The sequence below is a fragment of the Artemia sp. Qi Xiang Cuo genome, chromosome 15 (assembly GCF_049724085.1).
Source record: "Artemia sp. Qi Xiang Cuo chromosome 15, ASM4972408v1, whole genome shotgun sequence".
NCBI lineage: Eukaryota > Metazoa > Arthropoda > Branchiopoda > Anostraca > Artemiidae > Artemia > Artemia sp. Qi Xiang Cuo.
This window is the reverse complement of record NC_142808.1, coordinates 15,890,825-15,913,899: the sequence shown is the minus strand read 5'-3', so window position 1 is coordinate 15,913,899 and position 23,075 is coordinate 15,890,825. Positions and strand designations below refer to the sequence as shown.

General features: G+C 35.4%; 2 protein-coding genes across 2 annotated transcripts in view; both read right to left on the bottom strand.

Moving 5' to 3' along the window:
- LOC148943380 (alpha/beta hydrolase domain-containing protein 17B) overlaps positions 1-14,159 on the bottom strand; it is a 64,207-nt gene extending 50,048 nt beyond the window's left edge. The window contains exon 1 of the mRNA XM_089101008.1: positions 13,460-14,159. Coding sequence (XP_088957134.1) covers positions 13,460-13,830 — 371 coding nt within the window. The 5' untranslated portion in view covers positions 13,831-14,159. The remainder of the gene's footprint in view (positions 1-13,459) is intronic.
- A 3,801-nt stretch (positions 14,160-17,960) lies between these two features.
- LOC148943379 (NAD(P) transhydrogenase, mitochondrial-like) overlaps positions 17,961-23,075 on the bottom strand; it is a 100,155-nt gene continuing 95,040 nt past the window's right edge. Inside the window, exon 18 of the mRNA XM_089101643.1 lies at positions 17,961-20,929. Within this exon, the coding sequence (XP_088957769.1) occupies positions 20,780-20,929 (150 nt within the window). The 3' untranslated portion in view covers positions 17,961-20,779. The remainder of the gene's footprint in view (positions 20,930-23,075) is intronic.

The following is a 23,075-nucleotide window of genomic DNA, read 5'->3' as shown; positions in this document are numbered from 1 at the left end:
TGGAACAAATAGTCCATCACTGCAAAAAAAAATTCTCAGAAAACCCACAAATGGAATTAAACTGTAATTAGATTCTCGAACACGTCCAAGATGACCGAATGAATCATCGTTTTACGCTCAAAGGATTTGCGTATGAAACAAATATATGAATCATCTCTACCATTCAAACCAGTTCCTTGAATTTGAATTTAGGGCAAAAATTAAAAACTGGCAAAATAGAACTGGGCATGATTGAACCATTTAGTCTGAGAAAAAAAAATAACTTAAATGACACATCATGGTGGTTAGGAAGTGGTTATTTACCTAAGAATGTACATTTAGACCTTTAAATGTAGGAATGGAAAGGTTTTTCTTTTTTTCATGGGTCCGACAGTCCCACTTTCTTTTATGCGCGACTAGAGATGAAAAAAATACGGGAAAATAGCATTGATTGATAAATACATACCCTTTTTTCATTTAAACTGAAGCTACGAAATAAAAGCAATATCATACGGGAAGTTTTTGCGGTTATAGAAGAAAGGGACAAAATTATGAAAAGGGGAATCAGAATACAAAAACCTATTTCATTATAACAAATTCGTGTAGTAACCTTAGATCAAGATAAGTTTCTTTCACCTCCCCGCTCCTAAAAAAAATTATCCGAAGGACCACCTCACCAGAAAACATTCAAATATCAGCCTAGAATTGCATTCTTTTTGCGAAGTAGAAATTCCAATTTTTATGCTGGTTCCAAGCAGGGCCTTGTATCCTTTGTGTGGTCTAGGAGCTACCCACAAAAAGTAATTTGTATAAGAGGATACAAAAAAGGGGTAAAACCCACATCGTTGGGTTTTACCTGTATTCGCAACTCTATAGCCGCTGAAACATTTATACTTTATCTGAAAAGATGTGTGAGCAAAAATGAGTACAAGATTCTGGCTGAGAAATTGGAGTATCATCAAAATTTTTTAGCAAGCTGTTCAGATATTCAAATGAAATAAATACATAGTAGCGCTCAGCTGGGTGGAGATGGAAGCACTTCATATTTTTTAGATCTAAGCACTTTGTATATGTATATCAAATACTAATTTTGCGTTTGCATGTTTTTTATTTGGGTATTATGGCTTTCTTTTTACATTTTAAAAGAAATATATATATATATATATATATATATATATATATATATATATATATATATATATATATATATATATATATATATATATATATATATATATATATATATATATATATATATATATATATATATATATATATATATATATATATATATATATATATATATATATATATATATATATATATATATATATATATATATATATATATATATATATATATATATATATATATATCAATTGATTGATTGATTGATTGATGTTTTTGTACAGTTTATTGTGTATCTCTAGTAAACGATGAACAAAAATTAATTTAAAAAACAAGTTTTTCTTACGGAAATTAAATACCGAACTGCCGAATTGCGCAAGATATATTTGCGAAACTAGCTTAATAAACTGACTTATGATGCCTTTCAATATCTGCAGAATTCTAAAAACTAGCCCCTTCCTGAAAAACTCAGTGTACTTGGGTAGAGCCGTTATTAGGGCTGGTGGAGCATGGGGCAAAATTACAGTGTCCCGCTTCCGACTCAAATATAAACAATAAAAGCCGAATCAAAGGGAACAATTTGATCAAAGTAGGCAACCCCTCCGCCAATGTTCCCCCAGCCACGGAATCCGAGGCAGCTGTCGTGGTATCCCCCCTTGAAGGGCTCTATCCTTGAGCTTTTTACAGAATTACAATTGTATGCTAGAGGTTATCAACATTATGGTCACTGAAACCACTTTCTAAGTTATATGATAAGGCAAGAAGGCTTATACAGGAAACAAATTCTTCTACAACTAACCCAACTAGCCTATTACTTGATTTGCAGTCTCTCTACACTCTTTCGTGCGCGTCTTTTACTTTTCATCAAATTCATGGTGATGTTCACACAGCCCTTCAAACTACTCCTTCTTTTGTCACTGATAGGTCTTTCCATCATCTTCGCTATTCAAGGAATATTAATATTCTATTTACTCCATCGGTGAGGTCTGACTTTAATCCATTAACTGCTTGTCATATCCTTTGGAATAGCCTACCTGAGTCAGCTCAAGAATGTCACTCGTTTGGTACTTTCAAAAGAATCTTAAGAAATTTTTTAATGTCTTGATTTTTCCTGTTTAAATATATTTTTGTTAATTTTTATTATTATTATTTGGGGGGGGTGACACTAGCCTGGGTTGGAAACATTTGTTGTGAGGGGTTTTGAGCTTGTTTAATATTTTTTTGTGGTTTGGTTTCAAATATATATTTGGAATTTGGTTTAATTTATTGGATTGTCCTACATCTTTTTTTTTTTGGGGGGGGGGGGCTCACAAAATCGCTTTTTTCTTGGGTCTTTTAAGTATTTTTTTTTCTCTTCTTTGTTTTGTTTTGTGTGTGTGTGTTGAGTCATTGAAAGGTTGAAATGTAATGCATTATATTAAAAATACTTGTATTTGTTTCATTTTGTTTCTCCCCTGTTTTTTTCCTGGCCATAGAGCCTTACGGGGGAGTTTATATTGAAGTGTATTTTGTTGTGTTTATTATTACAGTCGGAAAAAAGTTGAACTTTATTTAACTTTTTCAAGAAAGTCCGCGAAGTTCAACCAATAGCAGAAAACAGGTGGATAATTTCAAATAAACAACATGCAAATTAGTGTCTACAAATATAATAATGTATACTTGTTTAAATATTTTGCTTGGTAAAATAAACAAAACAATATTTTCATATTATTAAAAGGGAAAAAATGCTCAAAAAGATGGTTTTCTCAGGTCAGCATATGATTATTTCAGTTACTTTCTATGAAAAATTGCTGTAAAGTCTAAAAGGAGAAATCCTTGTGTGAGTGGGACAAACTGTATGGTTTGCACTTTCGTGAAAAACTTTACCAAAATTATTTGAGGCCGTGGGATATAAGGGGTTCTCTGAGCCCCGCCCACTGCGTACGTCCCTTGAACCTTTAGCAACTAACAAAAAATTAAAATTAAACCCCAAAAATTGTTCATGTGCCAGGTGGTGTCCATTATGGTAATTTGACGAGGGCGCCAATAATTAACCAAATTGACAAGTTTATCAAAAAAAAGTAAAAAACAGAACAAAAAACAAATCAGGACACTAAAAAAATCTTGGGGGGGGAGGGGTCCTCCAGCACCCTGGATCCGACCCTGAGGTGATGAATGTCATTCGTCACAGTCAATTTCACCCTTCTTTTAACTTTTTTATTTGGCTTTTTTGCCTCTTCTTTCTTAAACCTTACCTAGACTTCATATAGTAGTCAATAGCCTTTTTTTATCTTCTTATTACAGTTAGTTTTATACCGTTGACTTAGTAAAGAGCGACATGCCTTTCATATATTGTTTTAAAGAGCTAACCACACAGAATGGATGGTTACAGAAACTTGGGAAAGGGCTCAGTTGGTTGTAAATTCTAAATTCTAGCAGTCATTTCAAACCAACAGGAGGTCGACCTACTACCCCTTTAATGTCCTAAATAATCCTATTTAATTTAATAGTCCTAGATCTAAATTTTAAGATAGCCGTTTATATGAGAACAGGCGGCTAGCCTTGCAATCACACCATTGATCCCAACCCCAAGTCAAGCGACTGACAACATCAGGATTTGAACCCCGACCCCTACAGTCATAGAATTGAAAGTCCAGCATACCATCCACACAGTTAGAGTGGATGATAAATAACGTACCGTAACGTAAATAGCCCGTTTAAAATAAACTCTTCAGTAAAAACATGGATATGTTAAACCTTGTCAAAATTAAAGTCATTCATGGGTTTTCAATTTGTATGATTTCAGGGTCCAAATAAGGTATCTTCGGTCCGTTTCTCTTTAATCCCCATCCCAACCACTAAATATATACATGCTGAATCGTTTTCGACTTGTGGTCACTTAGGGATTAATAAAGGGATATCTTATAGTAGGGTCGTTCTTTTACTCATCTTTTTTTTAAGACCATACATCTTTTGGCAAAGAACGCTTAAGTGAAATCTTAGCACTAAGATCTTACATCTTATAGCGTTCTTTTGCAAACGTCTTTCATCATTCTACTCTGATCAGCGGTCAAAGAACAATTTTATCACCAAAATTCTCTCATTATTGTTCTATATGGTAGAAATATTGCATTCTTTGCATTTTTTTGCTTCAGTGAACTATAAGATCTTGAACCAAGATGAGTTTAAAGAACGGAAATCTTTGCAGAAAGATGTGAGATTTTAGATGTAAGATCTTAGTGCAAGAGAACGGCCCATGTGATTGAATGTTATTCATTAAAAATCATCAAGGCTGGGGTGGGATTATCCTGAATGAAAAAAGACTAAGCCCATGCTTCACAAGTGGTGCTAATTGCCCCAAAGTCTCTGTTTAAAGATTTCCAAGTTTGTCTAATACAACCTAATTTTACAATGAGGTCCAAAACCCAACACGTAAAAATTTTACAAATAGTGATTGATTTCTAGTTTAATTTAATAATTTTAGTATTTAATGCTATCCGAGCTTGTTGGCAGCTGATCTGATACAAGCATTGCTCAGTTGGACTTGCTCTTCTAGCTCTTGCCAGTTCATTGTGGCATTTAAAATTGTTGGCATTTGCTTTTACAAGCTAGTCAGTCAGCTGCTAGTAGCGTCATCATCCTAAGCTAGTCTTTGCTCCAGTGATTATCATATTTTTGGAAAGAGGTATTTTGAAAAAAACTTTTTTTTCATTAAAAAAAATACCTCCTCCCCAGATTTTGAAGAATACCCTTTTGTGTATCTTTATTTTGTTTTAATGGAAAAAAATTCTTCTACCCCATTCCTAAATTTTAGTGAATTGGCACCACTGCAAGCTGTCTCTATTCAGCAGACTGAATAGACCATATGTCACAATAGTCCACAACAGTCCATGAATAGACCACATGTCAGGTCCATAAATGACAATAGAAATTATCACAGCATTGGAGTTTCATTTTTGTCCTCAGGAATATTTCAATAGGGTCCAATATCAAGATACAAAGGCAGGGGAAGATTGCACAGCCAGGACTAATTTGTTTACTGATCTTTTAAAATTTGGCTGGGAGGGAAATTGTGTTATAGGCCCAAAAATGAGCCAAAACTAAACTGACTGTTATAAATTCAATCTTGTAATAGACATTCTTTCAATCTTGTAAATTCAAAATTGCAATAGTTACAGTATTGATGATGCAACAGGGGGCGGCTAAGTCTACATTTACCCTCACGCCCCTTCCCCTCCAAGGAAAACCTAACTCCAGCTCTGACATTTCATAGTCAATACAATAGCATTGACTAAGGAAAGAACACTATATCTCCTGATTTTTTTTTCTTGATATCATCATAAAGGAAAATAACCACGGAACCTTTGGCAGAGGCAAACTGTCACCCCTTCAACAACCCACATGCACCTGGGCACTCCATGTTTCAATATTCCTACAAAAAATGTGTTGGTGAAGTCACCTGAAACATGTAGGCCAAGTGGCAAGGGTCTTGAATTGTAATAAATAAAAAAAAAACTATATAAAATAGAACACTATGCCATCAATGTTAACTGCTAGTCTCAGTACTACTACTGAAGATGAAGCACTAAAATTCGCATATATTCAGTTTTCTTTGGTCTATCCTAGTAGCACTAAACCTTAAAATGAACAGAAATTACCCTGATTATGAGGGGGAAATTGCCAGTTGGAAGGCAACATGGTTGCTCTTTCAACATCCCCCATGCAACTGGGCACCCACAGCCCCAATATTCCATCATGTATCTTTTTTAGGGAAGACTGTTTTGATTGGAATGGCTAAAACATGAAAAAAAAATATACCTGAGGTCACCTGAAACATGCAACCCTAGAGGCATGGATCACAAATTCCAAAAAAAAAAATATATAAAACAGAAAGGTACTTGTATGATATAGCCCCTACCACTCAAGTTGTTCATTCACTGGTGCATTATAGAACCATTTTTTTTTTTTTTTTAGTTTCTTTCAGCTTATTGTGAGACAAGACAAATAGAACTGACAGAGCAGATAGGAAAAATATAATTTGGTCTATATATTTGCACACTAGGGGGGAAGGGTGTAGAATTCTTTGATTTATAATTTATTTCAAACCCAAGCACCTAAAGCAAAAGCATAATACAAGCACAAGCATAACAATACAAGTAAGCAGATTAGTTCACAATGCTGCATCTCCCTTCCTTTCATTTAGGAACGTCTGCTTGCCTGTCCAGCCTTAAGGGTGGTCTAATCACTCTGCTGCTGCGGGTATACAGCATGGCCTTTAGTGTGGTGGTTGACTCCTTGTGACTGGGCAAGTAGAGGCCACATTTTGGGATGTAGGCATGATGGTTGGTGGGGAGAAGAGTGGGGAAGATGGCTAGTCTTTTTCTCCTAGGATTGAGAAACTTCTTAAGTATGACGTAGATAATTTTGGAGACCACACTGCCTTTCCATGGCAACAAATAAAAGTTCAAATAGGGATAAAATCCTTTTAATAGGCAGTAACAAATTTTACAAAAATACTAGATTTTTTGGTCATGTATGCAGTGACTATCATCAGTAGTAAAACTGAGTTTTACTCAGTGAGTTTTAATTAGTAAAACGCCATCAGTAGTTTTACTACTGATGATAGTATTTTGTGAAATTTACCACTGTTTGTGAAAGTTATCACTGAGTATTAAGAGTATTTTATCCCTATTTGAAGTTTTATATAGAGACTTCTTGGTAGAGTTCTGATGTTTACAGGGTTTGGTTAAGGCAATTTGGCTGAGGAAGTGACGGAGGTGAGGAAGTGACGGAGGTGAGGAAGTGACGGAGGTGTAGCTCCTTTTGTCCCCTGTTATTGGTGGGATCCTGACTGTGTCGTTGGCTGGGGTAAAGGGATGCTGGGAGATGTGGACTCTATTTTGCCATAATCTGGAGTCGTCTTTTATCTCCACTATGTATGATCTGGGGTTTCCATGATGGGATATGATTTTTGTTTTTGTCAAGGGGCTATTTTCTTTCTTCTGAACATAAACTTGGCTGCTTGGTTGTGGCTCAGGTAGTGGTTTTGCGGACTTATTGTGATAGAACTTTGGTCTGTCCTGTTCCTTTGACCTGTGCTACAGAAAGGCATGGAGGGGAATAGTTTTGGGTCTCAGCTGATTGTTTGTTGATGGTATGACATACCACAGCTGGCGTTTATAGCCTTACTTTTGAATGCTCTTGCAAAATGGTTCTGTTTTGTGTACTTGGCAAACCTTTTCCATTTTGAAGGGCATACATGCTGGGGTGAGTAGTTTCCACCACAGAAGTAACACTCTGTCTTCTTCTGTGGGGAGCTGAATCTATTATGTCCAATAGCATCCACTTCTTGTTAAATTTCTTTTTGTTCAAAAGTTTTGAGCTGTGCATGGGTTGACTCATGAGCTCTGCATATGGTGACAGCTTGGGCTAGTGTAAGGCTGTCACCAGTGGCTAATAGTTTTTCATGTAGTTCAGGATTTCTGAATCCACACACTATTTTGTCTCTTAACATTTCACTTTCACTGGTGTATCAGCATGATTTAGCTAGGATCTTAAGCTCTGTTATATATTTGTCAGTGTTTTCAACATCCTTCTGGTCTCACTTCTGAAATAGCAAGAGAATATTTGATTCTTCTTGGGGGCTGCATAGTCTCTGAACTTCTTCAGGTAGGCCTTGATGTTGTCTTTTTCAGCTGCTGCAAGCTCACAGGTCCTGAAGATCTCTCTGCCCTGTGCACCAACCAAGATTAGTAGATAGGCACATTTTACTTTTCAGCAAGAGGGCCTTTGCACATGAGCACTACATGACTTTCAAATGCAGTCCATTCTGAATTGAGATTGTCAGCATTCCAGTTGATTGATGGGTAACTGATAACCATGACTTCCAACACCATGTAGAATTCTTTGATTTATAATCTATTTAAAACTTAAGCACCTAGAGCAATAGCATAATATAAGCACAAGCAAGCAAACAACAAAGCATAATATAGGCACAAGCAAATATCAAAGCATAATATAAGCACAAGCATAATAGCTCAATGAAGCAGATTAGTTACAAATGCTGCAGGAGGGGGGAGGATAAAATTTTTGGACAGTGTGAAGTTAGAAAACAATTCTTATTACATGCAGAACAATTGTACCTAACACATGGGGCATGCATACCCACTATACTTTACCCCCCCCCCCCGAATGTGCAAATATTTATCTTAATTTTATCTTACTTTGGTATATTTCATTAGGATTGAGCATCAGAGAAAAATATTAGAAGAATATTAGGTAGGGGCTATATCATACAAGTACCAACAGAAACATCATAGATACATTACAGCAGAAAAATAAACATGTCACACCTTGTCAAAGTCAGTGCCAAACAAGGATCTAAGATGTGTTTGACTTCTTTTTTCTTGATTAGAGAAATAGGTTGAAATTGGAGTTTTGAAATCAAATATTGTGGCTGTATCTTGGGCAATTCTCACAGTTACAAAAAAAAGCACCAGATATATGAAAATAGAGACTTCCCCAATATACATGACTTTTTTTTATCTACAGGCCTATAATTCAAAGCACAAAAAGTGACACATTTTCCAAAGAAGCACTTATCTTGCCATCCCTGATCACAATTTTCTCATGGACCCTCAAGAATTTTGCTATTGCCCTATTCACAATGAGATTTTACTTATACTAATATTTGGTTAGTGTTCATTTAAGCTAATCAGAAAATACCATTAAAAATCTGATTGGCCCCCATGCCTTCCCAAGGCCAGAACATAATTTGCACTTTACTGAAAAAATATAAATGTTTTTACTTTTATAACTTAAATAAATCAAATAATATAAACATTTTCATTACTAAATATCAGTAAATGTATATTAAACTGACAATGCACATTCATTTGTATTTTTTTTTTCAGTAAAGTACAAATTATGTTATTATGCAAATTATGAAGTACCTACCACCAGGGGAGTCCAGAGGGGGGGCGGGGCACCCCCCCCCCAACTTTCTTAGCCTTCAGGAAAATTTTCGCCGAAAGCGAAAATTTCGGCAGATATTTCGAAAAATCCGAAAATTTAGCAAAACTCTTGATTTCTGCAGAAAATTAAGCATAAATCATGTAGCAATTTGGTAAAATTTACAAAGATGGCCCCCCAATAAAATGAGCCTCGGGCGCCCCTGCCTACCACTACTCCTTCTCCCTCTAGAGGGCAGTGACCTTTTTGTGACCTCCCAAAAAAATTGTGTTGTGAAAGTGAAACCTTGCAAAACAGATCTTCTTCTCAAATGAAGGACAACAAAACGTTTCCAGCTTCAAAACTTTGCTCAATCCCAATTTAGGAGGTTACAAAGATCTCCAAATATGTTTCCTAAATTCAGAAAAAATACTATTTTGGCTTAAAATTCTACTCAAATAACACAAATTGCATTTTCAGAACTAAAACCAGAGAAAAATAAACTGAAAATTCAGGTAAAATGCTGTTTTTTCAAAATTTCAATAGGTATTTTGACCTATTGTTTCATTTTCCTAACCTAACCCCTTTCCAAGATTAATTTTAAAAAAACTTTTCCCACAAAATAAGTTTTTCAAAGTAAAGAATTTCATTAAACCAGAAATGAGCAAAAATAAAATCAAATAATCTACCAAGCATGAAACTACCACAAATCAGCATCCATAAATAAATGAAACCCAAAACAAACGGAAATTACAAGAATTAACTCAGTGAAACTCAAAACAAGCAGAGATTAACATGAGTAGGGCTCAAACCCCCTATGCCTTCCAAGGGCCAGAACATAATTTGCACTTTACTGAAAAAAACATAAATGTTTTTACTTTTATAACTTTAATAAATCAAATAGTATTAATATTTTGATTAATAAATATCAGTATGTGTATATTGAATTGACAATGCACATTCATTTGTATTTACTTTTTTTTGGAAAAACTATTTTGTGGAAAGTTTTTTTGATTAATTTCTGTTTGTTTTATATTGACATAGTCTTTACAGGGAAAAAGAAAATAATAGTTCAAATCTTTTCAATTTTTTTTAAGACTTTATAGTTTGGCCTGCTATTTGTATGCTGGAGAAAATGTTTCAGCAATTTTTAACAACATACACCCTTTAAAAAATCTGGACACAAATAGTAGTTTTTAATTTAGTTTCATACCTCCTCTAGTTGACCTGAAATAGAAAACTTGATACCATTTGCAAAAAAACTGTTTACTCTCTTTGATGGCTTGGATACAGATATGCTATTTTGATTTGGTTAAATTTTAAGAGCAGAAGTAGCCCTGAAAGTTTGAACATAATACCCTCAGTTGTTCTTGGGATACTGCTGAGATACCTTATTGGGAATTAGCATTAACACAGTACATTTTGATTTAATCTTAAGGCAACATTTAGTTTTTAAACATAATGGGCAAATGGGAAGGTGGGTGTGGGAGGGGGATTAGTTGGCCTCCAATCACTTTCAACTATTAAAAAGGCAAATAAAAAAATAAGAATAATACATTGTACCCACATCACTCTTTACTATAAAAATGTCAAGCCTTCCAATCACTTTTGACTATTAAAAAGGGCCCTAGCCCTTTCAATTGAATGAGCTGTTTTAGAGTTTCTACAACAATGCTTTCTACTAACACCTTATATGCCCCCAGGGCATAAATTACAACCCCTGCCCTGGGGGGGGGGGGGGTTGTCATCCTCAAAGACCTAATTCCCAAAACTTAGGACTACAGTGAACAAAATTGGTATCTCAAAATTTGGATTGGATGTGTTAGGGGAAATGGTGGAAGCAAGAGGAGTGTTACTTACTTTTTGTTCACTTTCAAAAATTATAAAAGAACACAAGTTCTCTCAATGCTAAACCGAGTGGGCCCTTTTTGAGGTTTCTACAGCATAGCTTTCTATGAAAACTATTCTTGCCCCCAAGGTTTTACTTCTAACTCTTGCCTTGTGGGCTGTGAGGGGGTAATCATCATAAGAGACCTAATTTCCAGAACTTTTAACTACATTGAACAAAATGGCTATCTCAAAATTTTGATTGGATGTGTTTGGAGAAATGGTGGGTGTGAGAGGGGGGGGGGTTACTTTCCCTTCAATCACTTTTGACTAACAAAAAGGAGACTAGCCCTTTCAATTTCCAATCAAATGGAGCCCTTTTTGAAGTTTCTATGACAATACTTTTTATAAAGAGAAAAACCCTATATGCCGCCAGGGTATAAATTACAACCCTTGCCCTTAGGGCTGTCAGGAGAATGTCATCCTCAAAAACATAATTTCCAGACTTGTTAGCTAGGTCAAACAAAATGGTTATCTCAAAATTTTGATTGGATGTGTTTGGGAAATGGTGTGTGTGAGAGGGGGGTTAGTTGCTCTCCAATCACTTTCAACTATTAAAAAGGGCAATAGCCCTTTCAATTTCTAATCAAATGTGCTTTTTTGAAGTTTCTACAACAATGCTTTCTATAAAACCTTATATGCCCCAGGGTATAACTTGAAACCCTTGCCCTGAGGGGTCTGAGGGGGGTTATCATCCTCAAAGACCTAATTTCTAAAACTTTCAACTATGTTGAACAAAATGAATGTTTCAAAATTTTGATTGCATGTGGTCAGAGCCCTCTGAGGGGGATTATCATCCTCAAATACCTAGTTTCTAACACTTTCAACTATGTTGAACAAAATGAATGTTTCAAAATTTGAATTCAAATCAAATGAGCCCTTTTTCAAGTTTTTACAACAATACTTTCTATAAAACCCTTGGTAGTTGGGCATTATATGGGCCTTTACAAGGAAACCTGTCACAAAAAAACACCCATTCAAGAGACCACTATAGACTAATGCAATGCAAGGCATGGTTTTCATTGCATTTACAATATTTAAACTATTTTTTTAGGAGGGTTTAGGGGGGGGGAGGTACCTAGATTAGGTATTTAATATCTGCTATGCTTTACCCCCAACCCCCCCCCCCCCTAATGTGCAAATTTATAGCCCAAATTTGTTTCTAAACTATTATACATTCATCCTATTTTATTTTATTTCATTAGCATTAACCAAAATTTGACTTTTTAGAAAGGCCCATATAAAGCACAAGTACCAAAACCTTATATGCCCCAGGGGCATAACTTACCACCCTGCCCTGAAGACTGTGGGGGGAGTGTCCAGCTCAAAGATATAATTTCTGGACCTTTCAACTGTGTTGAACAAAATGGCTATCTCAAAATTTTCACTGGATGTGTTTGGGGAAATGGTTGGCGTGTAAGGGGTGTTAGTTGCCCTCCCATTACTTTTAACTATGATATTATAAAGGGTGCTAGCCATTTCAATTTCCAATCAAATGAGCCTTTTTTTGAAGTTTCTATGACAGCACTTTCTATAAAAACCTTACATGCCCCCAGGGCATAACTTACAGCCTAGGGTTGTCATCCTCAAAGACCTAGTTTCCAGAACTTTCTTCTACATGAAAAAAATGCATATCTCAGAATTTTGATTAGACGGGTTAGGGGGGAAGGTGAGCATGAGAGGGGGGTTAGTTGCCCTCCAATCACCTCAACTATGAAAAAGGGCACTTGCCCTTTAAATTTGTAATCGAATGAGCCTTTTTTGAAGTTTCTACAACAACTCCTTTGATACAAAGTGCCCTGGTATGGAAAAAAAAAATAATACATTGTGCCAACATTGTTCTTTAATTAGCCTAGTAAAGAACAATGACACAAAAATTACATTTGGTGTAATTGTGCTGCTTTTGATAGCAAAAAGTAGCTAAACTAGAATTTTACCCTAAACTTTCAAGTCTAGTTGACAAATCAAAAAAAAAAAAATACATACCTAAAAATATTGCAAAAACACTTCCACCTGTCAAGTAGGCAAATTTTTAAGCCTTATAAATCAGAAGTGTTAACATGGAAGCTTGGCAATACCTTCCCAGAGCATTTTTTTTCCTGGATTTGTTTGCCAACTGAAGTTTCCTTTTCCTAACCTAACCCCTTTACAAGATAGTAAAAAGTAGCTGAACTAGAATTTCACCCTAAACTTTTGGTCAATATATACAAAATCATATTATTGAGTTAGGACTAAAGTGAATACACCATTTGATGCCTTTTTTTATGCTGATTACGAATATAATAAGCATTTCTATCGGAAATGAATTTCAGCAGCCCCCCTATATATGCCAATTCAGGGATAGGTTAGGTATAGCCTATATAGGGGGGGGGGGGCTGAAATTCATTTCCCAAAGAAAATCTTATTATATTCGTAAAAATCATAAAAAAAGGCATCGAATGGTGTATTCAATTTATTACTAACTCAATAATATGATTTCGTATATATTGACCAAACTTTCAAGCCTAGTTGACAGATCAAAAAAAAAAATACATACCTAAAAATATTGCAATTTATTCTGGATCCAAGTCCTAGGTAAAAACTTGACATCTGTCCTAAATCAACAGCATTTCCATGTGAAAACAATATTGTATATCTGGCATTTGGTGAGCACTTTACAAACATACATGCTATTTTATTTTGTCTGGAAGTTCTTGCATAGCACACTTCTATATTTTCTTTTTCTCTTTCTGAATATTGCCATTCTGCTTTTTCAGATAGGAAGAGGGTATACTTTGTACCATTTTCATTTGGAACTAAATTGTAGGTTGTTTCAGGAGGCAGGAATGCAAGTTTGGCAGCAATTTTAGATGGCCAAGGAGGGCAGCAAAATAAGCAGCACAGTTCTCTAATGCTAAGTCCATTCATTGTAATGATCACTAGGCTATCACTGATGACAAAAATTCTTTAATAGGAAATGACAGTATTTTATCCAATATATCCTAAGTAGGATTTAAAATTCAACTTAATAGAATGTCTCAACAAGTACAAGAATTTCAATTATAAATGTAACTTTAGCAAGGAGCCTAGGCCTAACTGAGAGTCTAGCAGATTTATTTAAAATATAACTGTCCTGAAATTTTAAATTCACTTTTGTGATATATTAAATAAATTAAGGTGAACCATTGTTCTGAACTTTGACTGATCCTGTCAAAAAAACAAACAATCTGATTCACTTGTCTGTTTTGAACTTGACGATGAAAGAGAAGAAATATGCTAGGTTGACACATGACATACATTCCGTATTTTAAAAATTGGGCAGAATGAGTAGAAACATGAAATACCCTTAAAGGGCCGGACACACGTAGCTCTTTTCCCGCCGATTTACCAAATCGGTCCCGATTCCCAAAGAAAACGGCACTGATTTGAGCCGGTATCCATGATGTTTGGTTCCAAAGATCTTGCGCAAAGGATATTGTTTTGTACCGCTATCGTTTGTCCACTGAGCTGCTGAAATCAGCCCCCGAAAACAGTTACCTGTGTTGGGCCATTTAAATGTAAAAAAAAAGAAAGAGACAAATTACAAGGATCACAGTGTGACTTTTTAAAAGAACTTTTAATAAATCGTTTCATTCGAATCTTGCCATCCCAGAGCATACAAATCAAACTTTAATATTGCTTCTCTTAATTCGTAAGTTGATTATTCTGGTTGAATGATACAACTTGTTATTTGGCTGTTAGGGGCCAAATTTTCGCTAGTTTTCGACAGTTCCATTTTAAAGTTTGCATGAATAAGAGTGGGCTCAAGCATCCCATATCAAGCTTTTCCGCTTACTATAACTTCCTTGGATGTAATCTGGAAAATATAACAACAAATACTTATCTGACACTTTGTCAACTGAAAGACTATAGACAACTAGGCGAATAATAACATTAATACTTTGTACTCTGCTGTAGGCATAATTTGTTTACGCAACCCCGGAGGTGTACCACATTTTAGAATTACTCTCCCTTTTTTGGTTTCTGAATATAATTTCATATATTTTTTTTCCAAATTTGAGAAGGTTAGATTTTTTGTTTATATGTTACGTTACTTACTTTGGGTTATCCTGCATTTTCCAGGATTAGCAGATGCAACGTATCGGAAAAACTAACCCAGAACTTTTCAAGCAGTAATCCTGCTAACCTCTGACGTCATTAATGTTTCGCGAATTTCCAAGGATAAGTAATTGGGCTTGTCGGATAAGTAATCTTGAAATTCTCGAAAGCATTATTAGGGTCAACAGTGAATTCAGAGCACAAATTTTTGCCGAATTCCATTTCAATTTTTTCTATCTCTTTGGAAATACCGTGCTAAAATACATAGAGGTCAAGTTGTTAACAGGGATAAGATCTTCCCCTGAAAAATAAAATAATGTAAAACCTAATATTCATAGAAAAACTAAGTATTTCGAACGAAAAATTTTGAAATCCTACTCTGATAGAAAATTTTGGGGTCCACTCACTTCGAAATAAAATACTCTAGGTACCTATGCATAGAGCTGTTGAATTTATATTTTGAGTCAACACTCGGTTTTTCCCAATCGTTTTTTTTTTTTGGTTTTTGAACTTCATTTATGAAGTATTCTATGTTGGTATATTCGTACTATTTTGTGGGATTCTATCACTATAATCGTATTAATCAATAATTCCACCACGAGTAAGTTAGAAAAAGTATTTTTAGCATATGTTCGTGTCAGTGTTTGATCAGACGTGAATCAAACGATTCACGTCTGACTCGTCAGCTTGCTCCATGTAGGGCCGAGAATTGAGGCTTGTAAAAGATAATAGTAGTCAAAGCGCTGATATAGACAAGACTAAGTGGTGGAACAAGCTTGGGCAGGGCTGTCTATCAGTGACTGACTGACAATTTGTCATAGTGGACAAGCAAACCCAAGCAAGATGGACTTGCGCAGAATATTCGAGACGAGGTTGTCTTATATTATAGTACCCAACCATCCCTGCGTGAAGACATGGTCAGGGCAAGAATAACTCAGAGGAAAAGGAATCTGAAAAAGAGGTGATGCCCAAAACATGTTAGATTTCTAGTGTGGGAAACTCTTTTGATCTTCGTTAAGAAGCTTCGGGTGTTTTTCACAATTATTGGAAAAATTCGAAGTCCAGCAATTCCTTTTGGTCTGGACTGACAAATATTTTAGGTCCAGCAACTTTTTCTGGTCTGGGTTGATTGATGAAATTCCAAGATCCATAGCTCCTCTTAATAAGGGCTAATTAGAAATATTCCAAACCCAGTAACTTTTTGTGGTCTGATTGACCAGTAGAAGTTTAATTAGCCAAAACGTTTGCGGGAAGACGGCAACGTTTTTACTTTGGCAACATATATAATAAAGAATTTTAAGCAACACGGATAATTTTCTTAATGAAAAGGCATTAGCAAAGCGCAAAAAAAGACGGGAAAAACGTCAACACGAGACTTTTTCGTCAACACAAAAACAATGAAATATTTTTGAAAAAACACCAGTACAAGAAGACATTAAATTGCGTAAAGAGCAAAAAACTGGTAATTGCATATTTTAAGAAGGGATTATAATTCAAAAACCTTAAAAAAGAGTAAAGATAACCACGAGAAGAGAACTTTAAATAAAAATAAAAACCGAATACAACTTTTCTCACGTGGAGAATTATATGAAAAAAAAAATTTCACAGGCTGACGTAAAAATTGTTGGTCATGCAACGGTTTGCGTCGTGCAAGGTGTCGATCTCCTGATTCTCTACCTTTAAGTGGGAGTGCAATGCGCAGTTGGAGACAGATCATTCGACGCTTTCCGTGTTTTCCCTCCAGATATCCCTTTAGAGCTGCGTCGACACTGGCTGAACTTACAGAGCAACCCCTGACGCCCGTTCCAAACCAAATAACCAGCGACGCCAGGACTCGAATCTCAATTCTTACGGACACAGTATTCTAGGATCTAGTGTCCCAACCCCTTGGTTGGGACGGCTCAATAGGACGTGTTGTTCAAAATTATATGAACAAGCTTCGTAACACCAAACATGCTTAAACAATTTTGCAAAAATTTTGAAGACCAAGCATCGATCTCAAATTTTTTTAATATCTTTCTTAAAGTTTCTTATCTTTCTTAAAAAGCATCATTTCTTTCTTAAATTAGGAAGGAAATGAAAATAAAAACATTTTTCGTGCCCTGAACCAATCTTGGGATGTATTCATTCGTAAAATCCACGATTTACCAAGAATTTTCTCATCTATTCTTTATCTTACGTTCGCCATATTTTTTTCTTATGATATGACGTTTACTGTAGAAAAAAAGTAGAAAAAAAAATTGTGAATAGTCATGAATAGAAGAAAAGAAAAAAGAAAAAGAGTAAGTAATAATGCTATCATTATTATAAAATTGTGTCTTTAAACCTAGATTTACACATCCAAAGTTTGAAGATCCATAAACTCTACACTCTTTTTTTGTAAATCGAACGAAAGTTTGAACGCGCAAGCAAGCTTCCCAAACCTAGCGTCCTTTCGTGGGAGGCGCATGTTCCTAACAACCAATAGAAGTCTAGGACTTTTTCATGCTTCAAAAACAACCAGAGCCAAAAGTGGCATGGGACAGCCAAGATGCTGCTGCCATGCACTGAACACGTCTAAGGAGAATTGCTACAATAGGAGGAGCATCAAAAAACAGGTTCTCGTTACTCTTCCCGCTTTTTATTTTACTCCTCATACTCCTCCAACATACTTTTTATTTCAAATTTTAATATATTTTTTTCAAATTTTGTTCAGAAACTGAGGGATTTCCATTCCATGGGGTAGGAGAGAAGATCTATGTTCGATAACAGGAAAACAGAACAGCAAAAACGCAACTGAAAAAACAGTTAGTTCCCTGATCATTTTAAAAATCAATATTTGTCCTTGAGTGCCATTAGCAAAGAACCTTTATATATTGTGCAAAATTTCATCAACCATCATACCCCTAGCATTTTTTCCATAAAATTGCAATTCTGAATATACTCAGGCCCTACTAAAAAAGGGAAGAAATATAACAAAGTCATGATTTTTATTTATTTATTAAATCAAAACAGAAAAGACGAAAATCTGCAACTAACAAGACATGAGAAACATAAAAAACAAAATTATACCATATAACTGAAACTAAGTTTTATCACGGCAGCGTCTTAACACCATCTAGTTTAAATTATAAGCAATGGTAGATAGGTTTTAGATGGCAGCAGATTACTTCTTATATCAGAACAGAAAAAGATACGCTAAAACCTTTAACTTTTAGTCAGGTTTTATGTCAAAACATCGATAATGGAAACTACCAAACTTTGAATAGCGCAGAGTTTGCACCTATTGCACCCATCGTTTCAAACACCAAAAAAAGTTTTGTTATTAAATTACGAAATTATGTTTAATTAATTAAAAAAACAGGTTTAATTACCAAAATTAATTAAATTTAAGTAATTAAATTACCAGGTTAATTTGCTCTTCCTGATGAGCTTGCTGATTTTAAGACTCGCGACTGATGCGAGCCAAACACGAAAATCGGTAGTTTTAGGGACACGAAGAGCAAATGGCAGAGATTTTGGCCATATTCTTCTGCATCCTTATAAGTATATCTTCCTTATAAGAGATTTAGCCTATCTTCTCAGTTGAAACTTAACTCAAACAAAGCTTTGAAGTACTAAATTTGAAAAACAAATGTTCACTATCCTCAAAAGCCATTTTATCTCTAAAGGATTATTTTGAGAAGTGGTGAACATTTATTAATATTAATTTAACACTTTCTTGCAATATATTTATTGAATTCACTTCGACTATGGATTTAGAAATGAGAAATGAGTTCATAATATACAGCATGTCTTAGAGAAACTACAGTAATTAAAGTTAAAATAAACTTCTCGATCTAAATGAAAAATAACTTTTAAAATCTGTAAAGAAGATGAAATAATTCTTATTTAAACCATAAAGAATCGTTATCAAACTAAAGTACGAAGCAAAATAAAAAAAGTTATGTTTATCCAAGTTCACAGAAAAGCAGACTCTATTTAAAAAACGCTCCTTAAGTCGGAGAAGAATTCTAATCTGATAACTGAATTTCTTTAAACTTTCTCTAAACTAATACGAATTTCTTTAAACTCCACCCTGGCTAAATCATTTCAGTATGCACAGTATGTTCAGTATGTACAAAGTTGTAGCCAGGTGATTAAACAAATCGGTAGCCAGCGCTAGAATACACGGAACGAATTGACAAAAAGTAGCCAAATAGAAAATCTGTAGACTTGGGTAAAAAAAAAAAAAAAGAAGAGAAGATTTTTAAGAAAAAAGTCAAGGAACCTTGACCAGACATTCGAATTAGCCAAGAGCCTTAGGATTGGAGTAGGTGCATCACTGGCGTCAAGCCATGGATATTAGAGGGGAGGGGAAAAAAGCCCCCCAAAACACTTTTCAAGATCTAGGGCAGTGGAGGGAAGAGGGGAAAAAATCTTCCTCCAATTGACACAACTTAGGTTTATTAAGGATCTATTTCGAAAACCGAATCTTAAAAAACAAAAACAAAACTGAAACTATGACAATGCGCCCTTTAATCTAAAACATAAGACTAAATTTCGATTTGTAAATCGAATATCTATTGAATTTGTATGCCTTCTGATCATAATGAGTCATTTACACTAGAAATATGCTAAAGTTGTTGTTTGTTACAAAAATTGTTCGCTAGGCAGTAAGAATTAGAATCTAAAAGACAATGTGAGGTTAAGTATATTGATCCGTTTCTTAAAGGCAGTTTCTCCAAAGAATAAGAAAATAAAATGAGTTAAAAAAAATTTGAGATTTTTGTAAATATTTTTTTTAGATTAGAAAGAACAACAATAATTCAGGTACTATGTAACCCTTGGGGTCGTTAGGGGACCGGCAAAGAAAAATTTGGTAGATGACCAATGAAAAACAAGAAGAGTATAACATTGGTTGATTAAACTTCACAAAACTATCTCCGATATTAAATCGGATATTAAATCGATATTAAATCGATATTAAATCGGTCACTGACTAAAGATTTTCCTCCTTTCTTAAAACCCCCTCCTTTTTTCAAGTTTTTTTTTTTAAGTAACAAGTTCTTGTCTTCTATATTATCTAGTGATAGAAAAGGGAATCTGTTTCAAAAACTCAGACAGGATTTATAATAGCGCGCTCCTCATTGATAGCACAACCAAAAGAATTTGAAACTGCTTTGAAGTTCCTATTTTCCTCCTATCTTTTTAAAGCGAATAGGAGCGGGGAAGGGGAGGGGGAGGAGTTTGTGGATTTTTGTACCTGATGAAAATAGTTCATTTTTTATTGATAACCTTTTCCGTAAATACCTTGATATATTACCTTTTTTCAATACTATTTACCCCGTCAACATTTCTTCTTTAAAACAAGCTTGATTTCTAGCTGTTTGTGGGATAAGAATAATACTAGTACTAACAACTTGTTGCAGCGCTCACCACCTAACCAAAACAGAGCTGCGTGTGCTTCCACACCTCTCTCTCCATTCACCCATAAGAATCAGTTTTCATCCAAAATAAGGAATCCAAGTTCATAATCTAATAGCATTTAGTAATTAGCCTAAAATTAAGAACGCGACTGAGAAAAAAAATAATCAATTTGTCCTATTCCTTAGACTGCCTTCCTGTGTTAGTTAAATTTGAAATCGGCATAATTGACGAAATCTGAATTCCTGGCGAATATCAAAGGAATCAATAATTCCCTGGATTATTAGTACTGGGACGTTACATCTAAAAATGAAATCTAAAAAATACTGATAAGACCCATTTCCCCTTCTTTACTTCAAGTTTCTTCAAGATACAGGCTTTTGATACTTATAGTTTAGACCTCGTAATGATCCTTAAGTTTAGTCAGAAGAGCGTCACACGTTTTCTTAGCATCTCCTAGGAGCATGGACGTGTTGGGCTTGAAAAAGATTGGATTGTCAACTGCTGCGTAACCAACACCCAATGATCTTTTCATTACGACAACCTAAAAAATATAATGTCGTTAAAAAGTGCATTAAAAGCCTCTCCAACTGCCGCGTTCTCACGCCATACTGACGCGTTTTCTCATAAAAACATAAGCTTTAGGGAAATGTGGCAAATTTTTCCAACAAAGTCATGTTTTTCTACATCGTTAGACGGAGGAGGCTTAGTTAGATCTTTTCACGAGGAACTGATATCACGTGGAAATTCAACATGCCACCACCAAATTTATGTTTAAATTAGTTTTTGAAAAATATAGCAAGTTCTTCCAACGCGTTTCCCTGCGTAGTTAAACGGATGAGGATTTGTAAGATGTTGTCCAGATGCCAGATGCCTCGTCCTCACGTCATACTGGCGTGTTTTCTCACAAAAATATAAATTCTTGAGGAAAGTGGAAAAATTTTCCAATGTTTAACTTTAATCAAGAAATAGGTTGATTTCAAAGGATCATAGGAAATACTTTGGCTTTAACCCCCTCCCCTCAAACACATTAGGGGAGGGGGATTTTTCCTACAAGACGTTTTCCCTGCATTCTCCCTCTTAGATTCAGAAAAAATCTTTTCGTGGTATTATCATTGAAAAGGGGCTTGTTTTTTTCGTATTCTTGTTAAAGCAATTGAAAAGACAACGAAAGTCTCCACCTGGATTGCAATTTCTGAATATTTTTAAGTTTTTCTTTTTACAAACTGTTTCCTAACAACAGAATTACAAGGGTCCCACGACGGTCAGGTGAGTCACGCTCCCACTCGAAGTAGTTCCCAAGAATTTGGAGCAAAAAAGAAACAATTTCTAAAAAACATTCAAGGATTCCTGAAGTCTTGCAACCCCAACCTAGATGAGTCTAGTAGACATTCGTAAGACATTACGTTATTGATAATGTAGACCAAGATAGTTTTTAGATTATAGTCGAAAATTTACAAAAAGCACCAGAAAGATTCTATTCAAATGGTTTATTCGTACAAAAATTGATTACAGTAAGGTCACATTTTATTTTTAAAATAAGATATAATTTTTTATTCTTTTTAAATATTTTTCTATGCACTATTAAATAATACATATTATTTAATAACGTTTGATTAACAAATTTTATTTTTAATAAATTTACTAAAATTTGATAATGTTAAAATTTAATAAAATTTTGTGCAATAACATTCAATGATTCAAATTAAAAAAAAAAATTCTGTAACGTGCATAAAAAAAACACGCTATAAGAATTACTTCCCTTAGGCAATCGAAAAAAAACAATGAGCTTCTCTAAATTTTCAGGAGAAAATCCCACAAACTCACTCCCAAAAGAAAGAAACAAATCCCACAACAACTTTTCTCGACACATCCGTTAAAAACAGAAAATTTTCTGGTGCACACACACACACACACACCACACACACACACACACACACACACACACACACACACACACACACACACACACACACACACACACACACACACACACACACACACACACACACACACACACACACACACACACACACACACACACACAAACACACACACAAACACACACACACACACACACACACACACACACACACACCACACACACACACACACACACACACACACACCACACACACACCACACACACACAAACCACACACACACCACACACACACCACACACACACACACACACACCACACATACACCACACAAACACCACACACACACCACACACACACCACACACACACCACACACACACCACACACACACAACACACACATACACACACACACACACACACACACACACACACACACCACACACACACCACACACACACACACACACACCACACACACACCACACACACACACACACACACCACACACACACACACACACACACACACACACACACACACACCACACACACACACACACACATACACACAGACCCCCCACCGACACGACACAGAGCCGCCCCCCAGCAGCAAAAGACAACACACACACACCACACACACACCACACACACACCACACACACACACCCCACACCCGCCACACACACCACACACACCACACACACACCACACACACACACACACACCACACACACACCACACACACACCACACACACACACACACACACACCACACACAAACCAAACACACACACACACACACCCCA